Here is a 12,186-nt window from a genome sequence, read left to right on the forward strand (position 1 = left end):
CTGCACAAGAATGTTCTCCCCTAACCCCTGAGTTCAGGCTCTGGTGGGCTGGCCAGGCTCATCACTTATGGGACAATCCATCTTGAAGGGCATCCAGTACAACAGAGCCCAGGTTTTTGGCCAAACTGAGGGGGAGACTGTTGGGTAGGAGACAGGCAGTCTTGAAGGCACGGAGGTGAGCAGCTTGGAGACCCAGCTATTTGTAGCTTTCAAGCCAGTTGTGTACACGTGATCACCAAGTTCATGGGGCTTGCAGGAGGAAGAGCTGAACAAATAACTGTTTGGTTGTGTGGCTGATTTTCCTAAGAGTGAATATATATCCTCTAGGCCATGTCAAGGGTCAAATGTTCCAGATGACCTTGGATTTGAACTTGGACCTTATTAGGCTCTGCCTGAGGAAGTCTCTGGTAGCCTGTGTTTCTCAAAGGTGCCAGGGTGCTTTTCCCAGAATGAAGATGGCCATTTTTGTCTTTGGTCATAGATAGCCTAAACTGAGTGACAGGAAGGTTGTGATACCCCCCAAAGGGAGCATGATAACCCAGCTGCCCTTCTACTCCTTACTTACCTCACAAAATACAGTTCATAGGCATTGGCTGAGCTTGACTTGCTAAGTACACTCAGACCCTCAACAGAAGAATTCTGCTAAGGTTTCAGAAGACAAGACAACAGACATACTGAAATGTCACCTAAGAGCCTCTCCCCATCTCATTGTGAACTTCTTAGGATTACAGCTCCATCTCTCTGTCATCCATCCATCCATCCATCCTCCATCCTTAATCCCTTAACTACTTCTGGGAACTAATTCTGTTCCATTATTGTGTTAGATGCTGAGGATACAAAGATTACAAAACTCTCCATGTGATTCCACAGTTCATAATCACCACTTCCCTGGATCTAGGCTCAGGAAAATTAGTTTATTGTATTACATGGTTAATAAGAACAAAATCTTTCAATATGTAACATCTGCTCAAGTTAGAGGACACTGAAACGGGTAGGACTGTGGAGAGTGATGTTTCAGATATCCTGGGAGAGGGATCTGACACACCAGGTTGGCTGTTACTAACAAGTCACTGAATAGTTTCTCTTGTTCCAAATCTCTTTCCTTTTGTGCAGGACCCCAGCCCAGAATGTGGTCACAACCAAGCAGGTGAGTGGTAAGCATGGGAACACTTGGACTGGGAACCTGAGTGGTTCCCATGTCAGGCCATTTTTCTCTGTCCCACTAGATCCATGGGGAAAGAATTCTTTAGAACTACCTTCAGGGAAAGGCTCAAAGAGATTGAAGAATGCATCATGGTCACATAGTTTTGTCCTGCTGGAGTTAAAGGGAGAGTGAATTTATCTGACCCCCAACTTCTGTACCTATTCCTTTAACTTGCTGTGCAGGGGTGGGAATGGGAATGGGAAAATGGTGAGTAGGAACTCAACAGTCTTTTTGTGTTTCCAGGAGTTAACTGTGCCTACGTAGGCAAGGGAGACCTGAGACCAATGCCCACAGCCTGTGGACATTAGCTTTCCTTGTATGAGCAGAAAAGCACTGTACTAGTCCTGGGACTTGAACTCAGGGCCTGGACACTGTCCCTGAGTTTTTTTTCCTCAAGGCTAGTGTTCTACCACTTGAGCTACAGCTCTACTTCTGACTTTTTGCTGGTTAATTAGATAAGAGTCTCGGGGACTTTCCTATCTGGGCTGGCTTCAAATCATGATCCTCAGATCTCCACCTCCAGAGTAGCTAGAATTAATAGTAGGCATGAACCACCAGTGCCCAGTTGGCATATATGATCTTAATGAGAAAACAACAAGTGAGAATTATAGAAAATAATAAAGTAGAAATTCTAGCAGTAAAAATTATAATAATGAAACATTTAAAGAATGGATTTACATAGTAGATTAAAGGTGTCAGAGACAGGTGTTTTGAGAGCCTCCAGGTAAACTTGGTTCCATTGTACCTGACTGAGTGTTCACAGTCTTCTTTATATGGAATGTTTCCTTTACCTGGCAGAAGTCCTATGACTAGCTGTCTAACCTGTTACTGGGGGGCCCTCACACTGAAAACCTGTTTGCAGTTGCTCTTGCGGCTTTTTGTCTGACTCATGTCCAGTTTATCTGTGCCTGACCGTCACTGTGGTATGGTGAGCCTATCCTTGTGCTCTCCCCTGGTGTGTGTGTGTGTGTGTGTGTGTGTGTGTGTGTGTGTGTGTGTGTGCACATGTGTGTGCATGCATGTGAGCATGCATAAGTACACGGCCTGGAAGCAATCCTTGGTTCTTCTGATGAAATAACACAGTAGGAAATAAATTCTAAGATTTATTGATTTATTATGCACAGGCTCGAGCAGATAATAAGTAAGTAAGTAGTCTTCATTCTTTGGGTGTGTGAGATGGAAATCAAATTGGGGAGATGGAAGGAGGGGGGGAAGGAGGAAGTAGCTAGAAGTTTATGTAAGGGAATGAGGTATGGGTTGCTTTCCCATGTCAAATGCTTGAATAGTCCATCTGAAGGCAGTGATGGGAGCCCAGTCTGAGAGATGTCTCCAAGTTCTTGTCTTCCCCTAGGCTGGATCTTTGGAGGTAGGGCTTTACTTCTAATGGACTGACAGCTACCTTTGCTCTGCTCTTCCCATTACAATACAGCCAGGAATCTTGAAGACAGATGTATAGAAATTTTCCAGTCCAAAGAATAGGAAAAAATACTGAAGAAAAAAATAGCACATCAAAAACTTATGAGAGGGCTGGGAAGGTGGCTCAGTGGTAGAGTGCTTGCCTTGCATGCGTCAGGCCCTGGGTTCGATTCCTTGGCACCACATAAGCAGAAAAAAAAGCCAGAGTGTTGCTGTGGCCCAAGTGGTAAAGTGCTAGCCTTGAGCTGAAGAGCTGAGGGACAGCGCCCAGGCCCAGAGTTCAGGCCCAACGACCAGACCCCCCCCCCAAAAAAAAGACTTATGAGAAAATTTTGATTCATCTAGCATATATACAATTAAATGTTGTCATGGAAACATAAAACTAGTGTGATTCTATTGCACAGAGATTGAAGTAGGCAAAATTAGACACTGGTTTAGAGATCTATGCATGACAAAGCATAAAGGCAAGAGAATGTTTAGTATAAGAAACTAGGATAGTGGTTACTTGGAGATGGAAGAGCTAAGAAATATATGGTGTTGGGGACCCCATGGAGCTTTGAAATTACCACTGGGAACACAAAGATTTAGTGTGTGTGTGTGTGTGTGTGTGTGTGTGTGTGTGTGTGTGTGCGCACGCGCGCACGAGCGCTTCGATACTGGGGCATGAATTCAGGGCCTGAGCATTGTCTTTAGGATTTTCACTCAAGGCTATTACTCTACCACTTGAACCAGCTTTTGGTGGCCAATTGGAGATCTCATAGATGTTTTTTTGGCCTGAGATGGATTTAAACCATGATACTCAGGTCACAGATCTTTCTTAAGTATAAGTATGACCCACTGCCTCCTGGCTAAAAAAAATATTATTGTTATTTCAATCATTAAGTGTATGCTATAGATGCTCTTTTGCATGCATAAGAAATTAATAAAACCAAAGGCTAATGCTGATGGCAGCTTCTGTTCTCTAGTCCCTGCTCACTCCTCTAACACTAAAGCCTTACCTCAGCTTTCATACTGACTGGGAGATGATCTCCCTAGCCCACTTTCTCATTCTCCAGTCCATCACCCAGAATGCTTTTCCTCAATGATCTTTCACAGCACGCCATTTTTCTGCTCAAGCATATGCTGTGTCTCCCCATTGTCTCACCGTAAGCCCAAACTCTGGCCTGAAAAAATCTTCACCTTCTTCCCCTTGTCCTCACTTTCCCGTGTCAGCCCATACACTTTTGTCTTCCCCTCTGGGTTCACGGTATTGCTTTACGCCTTTCCTGTTCTCCAATCGGAACATTACAGCTGTAATTAGGTGAGGTCACAAAGCCCCCAGAAAGGAGAGGCTTTAGAAGCGAGCATTCTGGGAGCATTTTGGGCTCGAGTTGGGCTTGAAGGAGGCTATAGCTTCTTTCATCATGGTGAGAGTTGGCCACCTTTGGTCACCCAGGGGTGAGGGGACTTGGGTCCTACCCAGATCTGCTGAATGGATCCCTCTAAGAGTCTGCTTGGCCTCAGCCCCTGAGAGTTATAGAGGCAGAGGTCTACTGACATCATCTCACCCCTGAGGATAGCAGTTGCCCTTAGTGGCTTTGAGCTTGGAGATGGATTGGCATTGGATCCATCCCTGGGTTCCTACTCATAATATTAATCAAGGGTGTTTCCTCATATTCCTGGTGGTGCAGGGGTGGGGTCAGGGTGGTACTTGGATTTGAACTCAGGGCTTTTCACTTGCCTGACAGGTGTTCTACCATTTGAATCACACCCTAGCTCTTTTTTTTGCTTTAGTTATTTTTCAGCTAGGGTCTTGCATTTTTTTTTGGGGGGGGGGGTCTGGTGATTGCCTTGGATCTTGATCCTCTGACTTATACACCTGCATAGCTGGAATCACAGATACTTGCCATTATGCTCAGCTTTGTGGTTGAGATGGGTTCTTGCTTTTAGTCCTGGTTGACCTCAATCTGTAATCTTAAGAACCTCTGTTCCCAGAATAGATGAGATTATAGGCGCAAGCCACCATATCTAGCTCCACTGGATTTTATTAAATGCTTTTTGTACAACTCCAGTCACCACCTAGAACTGATCTCATAGAGATTAAATGACCCTGTTCCTGGGACAATCCTTTCTGTGGCCTCAGTGTTAAAGATCCCTTTAGCAGATGGTTTCCTGGTGAGTTTGACTGCAGGCTCCCTTTTGGCTTGTTCAGGCCTGGCTGGTCAAGTGCATTACATCCTCCCCAATAACTCTGGGAGGCAGGAAAGATCACATTTCACGCATGGAGAAAAGAATGCTCAGAAAAGCTGCCTGGGACAGCATGTAGCTGGGGTGGTCACTGAAACACCTTTTGATCTTTTCTTCTCTCCCTGCCCACTTCTGTGCTCTGTTGCTGTGGCCCCAGTGTGAGGAGATAAAGTCAACCATGCAGAAACACAGGCAGAGCCTGAGACACGGCAAGGAGGATCTGAACAGGCTTAACCAGGCCATCCAGCAGCTGACAGTAGAGAAGGATGGGGCTAAGACTCAGGTGAGCTGTGGAAGAGGAGGGCAGAGTGGCAGTGTGTGGTGCTGGGAGTTCTGAGCATACAGGAATGTGGCTACTGTGTAGCTCATGTGTATCTGTATTTAAGATTTTATGTGAGAGTAAGTAACTAACATGTATGCGTATATACATGACTATGTATGCTTGCTTGTGTTATCTTTTATATATCATAGATTTTTTTTTGCTAGTACTGGGGCTTGAACTCAGAGTCTGGGTGCTGTTTCTTAGCTGTTTTTGCTCTAGGCTGGTGCTCTACCACTTGAGCCACACCTCTACTTCATGCTTTTTGGTTAGTACTTAGTTAGAGATGAGTCTCATGGACTTTTTTTTTTTGCCTGGACTGGCTTCGGACTGTCATCCTCAGATCTCAGCCTCCTGAGTAGTTAGGATTATATGCCTAAGCCACCACCACATTTATTTTTCTTTAAGTCTGTATTAATTTTGAGCCCTGCAGGCATTTGTGTTTGTGACTCAGGCTTCTGGCTGCAGAAGGAGAGGATTCTTATGGACAATCTCTTCCTCTCGCATCATCTATTATCCCTGGAGACCCCTGTGGTTTATTCCTCACCTCCCCTTTCTGCTCTCACCTTTCAATTATCTCAGACTAAGGGCCATTCCTTAGATGGAGGAACTCTTGGCTAGGAGTGATGACTTTTTTGAGAGGGACAGGCTGGTTGAGTGTGGCCGAGTAGATAGGTGGGTCCATGGTGGCTCAGTGTCTCATCCGCCACAGCTTTGCTGATTGTCCACATAGCAGGCCTACCTCACTGAGATAACTGTTTACTATTACTATTATTCCTCAAGATCACCCACTCTAGAGTCTTATAGTGGTGATTCTTCCTGCTTATTTCCATATGAAATACTAGCCCCAGATGTACATTGTTAAGGAGCATTAGATAACTTCCCTAAACCTTGTTCCTATGATAGGTATCACCATACTAGACACAAAGGGCTATTCCTCAGCCATTCCAGGTAGCAAAGAGCAGATAGATTCTTTCAGCCTGAGGTTTACATGTACACACACACACACACACACACACACACACACACACACACACACACACACACACACACACACTGACACATATGTTTCAGAACAGGCCTGTTCAATCCATTTCCAAACCCTTTTTTGGCCTACCTGGCCTCTGGGAAAGGTCTAGATCCTTGAGGGAGAGGAGCAAAGGCCAAAGATACTCTTTTGTCCTTGGTCTTTCCTTCACTCCCAGATCTGTGAACTAGAGAAAAACAAGGACCTGGTGGCTCTCCAGGAGGAGAGGGCTTCAGGCAGTGCTAAGGGAAAGCTGGCTTGGCTGGAGGCTGCCCTGCAGAAGGCCAAGCAAGACATGGCACGACAGCTGCGCGAGTACCAGGAGTTGATGGTTGTCAAGCTGGGCCTGGACTTTGAGATTGCCACCTACCGCAAGCTGCTGGAGGGTGAGGAGAGCAGGTGAGAGGTGGAAAGTGGTCCTGATGGCTGGGTGAGAAGTGTGGGGTGGCAGGTAAGGGGCTAGGAGAGATAACCCAGGTGTCCAAGCTCTCCTTCAGCCACATTCCTACCATCTTGCAGATCTTTGAACACAAAAAAGGCCTAATTAATGGGCAACTGGGGTAGGGAGAGTCACCAAGCCACCATCCCCACTATCAGACAGCAGGGATGGGGATGCTCAGGGACCAAGGTCTGGCCAGTGGGAATAAGGTCTCCCAATGTGACATGGGGTCCCAAGCCCTGGGGAAGCCAATGTGTTTGAATTTTCCCTGCAGACAACAGTGGGATCAAAGAGCTACCAGGGAGCTGGGCACACCAGGTGGGAAGGAGAGGGCTGGATGCCCACCCAGTGGCAAACACATTGTATTTGTTATCTCCTTTAGTTATTCTGAAGCCTGGGAGGGAGGAACCCTTCAGCTCATGTTATAGATGAGGAAACTAAGTCACCAGGTGGATAAATGACCAAGGGCACATGGATAGAAAGTGATGGGACGAGGCTTGGACAATATTCTTCATTTAATTGAGCCATCTTTTCTATGGTCTCCTTTAAAAGTTGCAAATACCCTCGCCCCTCTTTGCCTCCCAGGTTTAAGTTAGGCCAAAGAAAGGGTAGATCTTTTGCTTTCAAAAAGGGAACACTCAGGAAAAGAATTTGGAGATGTAGAAAGGGGGAATCAAAAAGCGCCAACAAGCCAGGTCTTGGTGGCTCACTCATGTAATCCTAGCTACATGAGAGGCTGAGATCCCAAACTCACAGTTCAAAGCTAGCCCAATTAGAAAAGTCCATGAAACTCTTATCTCCAATGAATCACCAAAAAACCAGAAGTGGAGCTGTGGCTTAAGTGGTAGAGTGTCAGCCTTCAGTGGAAAAGCTCAGGGACTGTGTCCTGGCCCTGAGTTCAAGCCCAGTATTGGCAAACACACACACACACACACACACACGTGTACACACACACGTGCACACACTCAGAGTCATTTTTTTCTTTTTCTCTTTTTTTTATTGTGAAAATACTGTACAGAGTGGTTACAATTACATGAGCAAGGTAATGAGTACATTTCTTTTCTTTTTTTTTTTTTTTTGAGGGTCTGGTAGTGGGACCTGAACTCTGGTCCTGGGCGCTGTCCCTCAGCTCTTCAGCTCGAGGATAGCACTCTACCACTTGAGCCACAGTGCCACTTCTGGCCTTTTTTTCCTCCTTATGTGGTGCTGAGGAATTGAACCCAGGGCCTTAAGCATGCAACGTGAGCGCTCTACTACTGAGCCACCTTCCCAGTCCCAATGAGTACATTTTTTTATCAAGCATTGTTGCCTCCTCCTAAAAATATAGAATGCTTCACAAATTTGCATGTCATCCTTGTGCAGGGGCCATGCTAATCTTCTCTGTATCATTCCAATTTTAGTATATGTGCTGCCAAAGCGAGCACTCAGAGAGTCAGTCATTTTGAGGCATTTTTGAATCAAGGCAGGAGAGACACTGAGTTTAAAGCTCTGGAAGGAGTTTAACTAAACAACAACAACAAAAACAAACAACACACACACACACACACACACATGCACACACGCACACACCCACACCAACCCCTGGGAATCAGGGAAACCCATGAGTGTCTTGTAAAATGAAGAACATCAAACCTAATAGGTAGATTCACTCACTTGTTTGCTTCTTCTCCTAGCAGGCTTGGCCGGAGATTTGAGGCAGGGGATGTGGGTAAGTACTAGGGACACAATTTAGGTAGAGGCCAGCTTTTATCTCATCGCCTCTTTTTCCCAGGCATCCTCCTGAGAAGGGAGATGTGTGTCTGTGGTTGCTGGCTTTGTGCAGCTTGCATGGTGGGGTTGGGTGTGAGATGTAGGTACAGGGTGTTTCTTTTCTTGTGAGTGTGTGTGTGTCTGTCTGTCTGTCATGATCTCTTTGAAGGAGTGTAATTTGTCTACAGGTGGGGAGTGTCTGTAGATCCGGTCCCTTGCATTATGCCATTGTCAAGTTTCCTGGGTGGAGTTGAGGGGGGAAGGAGGGCTTCCTGGTCATCCTCCCTATTCTCTGTCTAGTCCTGGGCAGCCCTCCTGAATGCCTGCCCAGCTCAGCCTCGGGTGCCACCTGCCTGCTGGTGCCCACAGTGGGTTCGAGTGCCCTGAACACGAGCGCCCCCAGCGGCAGCTGCGCGCTCTGCGGCTGCCCGGGCTGTGTGGCCGGCTTAGGCTGCAGTGGATTCCGGGGATGCTGAACTCTTCCCGCTGAACTCTGGAGAAGACTGAAGAAGCTCGCTTCTGTTCCAAAGACTTGTGCTTCCTGTCTCATCCGCCCTCTGGACCCCTATACTGACCTTCACCTCACCACCTCACCTTTCCCTCTTGCTCCCACCGCAATGGGAGATAGCTAAGGGCACCCTGAGCCAGCACCCCATCCCACCCCACCCCTGCACCCCCCCACTCCTCGTTTCCAAGGATCCCTCCCTTGCAATAAAGAGTTCTATCTACAGTAACCTAGCTGCCAAACTGCTTGAAACCTAACTTCAGACCAGCTCAGCAGAAACCAGGGTGGACTAAGAAGGGGACAAAGAAGGCAGCAGTAACGGGGAAACGTCCCCAGGGATGTGTGGGTCCCTGTCATCTTAAGGTTTTGGTGACTGCTTAGGGTAGAACTAGGATCTTTAGGATGGGGAGAGTGCGGCCTGGGGTCTCCAGCCAGCTTTTCTGGCAGATTACCAAGATCCATATTCTCTCATCCACAATAATAATGGCAATAATAATTTATTAGAATAAATTATAATAATAATTTTTCAGGGCTCATCCTGAAACTTGAACTCAAGGCCTAAGCCCTGGGTTTTTGTGTTTGTTCGTTTTGTTCTTGTTGTTGCTTTGCTCAAGGCTAGCGTTTTCTACCACCTGAGCCATAGCTTCACTTCCAGGTTTTTTTTTGGGGGGGGTAGGGGGTGATTAGTTAGAGATAAGAGTCTCAAGGACTTTCCTGTGTTGGCTTTGAACTACAGTCCTCAGGATCTCAGCCTTTTGAGTTGCTAGGATTACTAGGACAATCTACCTGTACCTGGCTATTGCTAAATAATTAATAATAATAATAATGTATTATTATTGCTATACTGAGGTTTGAACTCAGGGCTGAGAAGGTGCTCCACTGCTTGAGACATGCTTCCTGCCCTCTTTGCTGTAGTTTTTTTTTTTTTTTTTTGTCAGTCATGAGGCCTGGGCGCTGTCCCTCAGCTCTTTAGCTCAAGGCAAGTGCTCTACCACTTGAGACACAGCGCCACTTGTGGTTTTCTGGTTATTTTTAAGATAGGATCACTGTTTGCCCAAGCAGGCCTGTTCTTCTATACTCCTGTTTTGCTCTCCTGCTTGGGATGGCAAATGCTCCCCCTGAGCCTAGCTATTGTTTGAGATGGGGTCTTTTTTTTTTTTTTTTTTTGAGAACATACTGTACAGAGGGGCTACAATTACATGGGCAGGATAATGCATACATTTCTTACCAAGCATTGCAGCCTCCTCCTTTGTTTACCCTTCACCTCCCTTCCCAGCCTCCCCCCTCCCCCCACCCAATTATACCCCCCTCCCCCCCCCCACACCGACATTGTAAAGCTGGTTTTGACATGACATTTTGTACTTCTCATTGTTGCAACAGGTCCACCTGAATCCTTAAACGACTTGTTTGTCCCCATCTCCTCCACATGTTATACTGACATCAAATATACTAAAAGCGGGGGTTACACTGTGGGGGAGGGACATACAAAGCAACAAAGAAATAATCTTATAAATGCGTTAGAAACACATGCATGAAAGAAACGAAAACATTAAAATACATATTTAAGGGTTCATTTTCCTAACATCACATTATCTGACCTTTTCCACTTGACTCATACCTATACTAGATATTGCAAATAAGGGAAACCATGGGACCTATGCTTCTTTGGGCCTGGCTTACTTCACTTAACATAATTTTTTCCAAACCTTTCCATTTCCTAACAAATGGGGAAATGTCATTCTTTCTGATGGAGGCATAGAATTCCATTGTGTATATATACCACATAGCAATAAGACAAGATGCAGACATAAAGGGGATCCAAATAGGGAAAGAAGAAATAAAACTCTCCCTCTTTGCAGATGACATGATCTTGTATTTAGAGATGGGGTCTTTTAACTTTTGGCTTTAAATCTCCAATCTCCTGATCTGTGCCTCCCAAGTAGCTAGGACTCCAGGTATGAGCCACCAGCAACCAGCTCCAAATAGTTCTTGAATCACATCCTGGTGTCCTACTTAAGAGGTAATTCTTGGTGCAGGAGAAAACGTAGTCACAGTGTGCAAGAGACTGTAAACTGACTCTTTGGAAATGACTTCCTGTGTATGCGTGTGGGGGGGGAGGGGAGGTTGAGGATGGAGGGAAGCTGGACACAGCAAGGAAATAAATCAGAAAGATGAGAGCACTGAGGCCACGCTCTGGACCTACACCTCTTGCAGGTTGGGCCAAGTTTTCACAAGGAAACTGGACTTTGGGACAGAGGGTTAGGACAGTCTGGGTGGTGTGACTCTTCCTCTGCTGGAATAGTCACACCTAAGCTGACAGCTTCTTGAGCTGACATTCTTTTCTGTTGCAGCAAGGATTATGTCAGTCATCAGTGTGTGTTGGGAACAATAGTTCCTGCTTTCTGTGCCCCAGGGTGGGGCTAATTAGCATCAAGAGCCAAAGGGCCTGGCTTTACCTTTTAAGGCACTCTAGTGCCAGGGTGTCTACTGTTTTCCTCTTCCCCTGCCTGGAGCACAGGTATCCCACAGGCCCCCTTCCTGAACAAACACAATAGTCTCATGCAAAAGGAATGGGACTGAAACCTGGCTGGCTGGGAGCCACCTGCCTGAAGAAGGGGTCTAACACAAGTCCCACGGGGCTCCTTTCAGCCCTATGGGGACAGCACAGACCTAACCCAGTGGTACAGACGGGTTGTTTGTTTTTTTTTTTTTTTTTTTTTTTGCCAACATTCCCAGTATCTAATAGCTGACCTAAGCAGAGCTTCCCCTTCTACCAGGTTCTGGAATCCAGCTCTGTGTTCCTTGCCAGATGATGAAATTCTAGGGTTTTCAAGCCCAGCATTTCCAGCTCCTTATCTGTCATCCAGGGACCTTAGTTGAGAAGCGCAGGCAGGATTTATGGTGGGATTTCTGCCATTGAATCAACTGCATCATGGAGGTCTGACTGTCCATGGGTTCTCTTTCCCAACCCCAAGCCAAGACTTGCCTGGTGCCATTCCAGGTTATCTCAAGGGCTTCAGGGCTCAGTTGGAGTCTCTTTCTGGGTCAGGGAGGTATGGGTCACTGGCAATTTTTGTGGTTTGGGACCCATTCTCTTGAGAGGCTCCCCAGAGCCACAAGCCACATTCCAGCATGGGGTAGGATGGAGGAAGCATCTGGTGCTTTGTGGATCACTCGCAAGCCCATTTATAGGGTGCCAGCAGAAGTGACTTCAGCTCAGTTCAGTCATAAAGGACCATCCACAGGGGCTCAGCCTTCTGCTGGCTCCAAGTGCCTGTCACACCACATCACTCCTTAGCAC

General features: G+C 46.4%; 1 protein-coding gene and 1 non-coding gene across 3 annotated transcripts; one reads left to right on the top strand and one right to left on the bottom strand.

Annotated features, from left to right (window-relative positions):
* The first annotated feature begins 3,940 nt into the window (after positions 1-3,940).
* Positions 3,941-9,114, top strand: LOC138841046 (keratin, type II cuticular Hb1-like). 2 transcript variants are annotated; one of them, XM_070041497.1, is made up of 5 exons: positions 3,941-4,026; positions 5,004-5,129; positions 6,371-6,591; positions 8,305-8,339; positions 8,681-9,114. In XM_070041497.1, exons 1-5 carry the CDS (start codon positions 4,024-4,026, stop codon positions 8,854-8,856), a joined length of 561 nt encoding a protein of 186 aa, XP_069897598.1. In that variant the 5' UTR covers positions 3,941-4,023; the 3' UTR covers positions 8,857-9,114. The 2 variants fall into 2 exon arrangements, with proteins under 2 accessions (XP_069897598.1, XP_069897607.1); XM_070041506.1 differs by having other exon boundaries at positions 8,308-8,339.
* On the bottom strand, positions 7,949-8,055 carry LOC138806488 (U6 spliceosomal RNA). Its single transcript, XR_011365900.1, has one exon. It is a non-coding gene; the product is annotated as a U6 spliceosomal RNA (small nuclear RNA).
* Positions 9,115-12,186: the final 3,072 nt, after the last annotated feature.

Source organism: Dipodomys merriami, unplaced genomic scaffold (assembly GCF_024711535.1).
Source record: "Dipodomys merriami isolate MVZ:Mamm:240054 unplaced genomic scaffold, mDipMer1.0.p SCAF_10, whole genome shotgun sequence".
NCBI lineage: Eukaryota > Metazoa > Chordata > Mammalia > Rodentia > Heteromyidae > Dipodomys > Dipodomys merriami.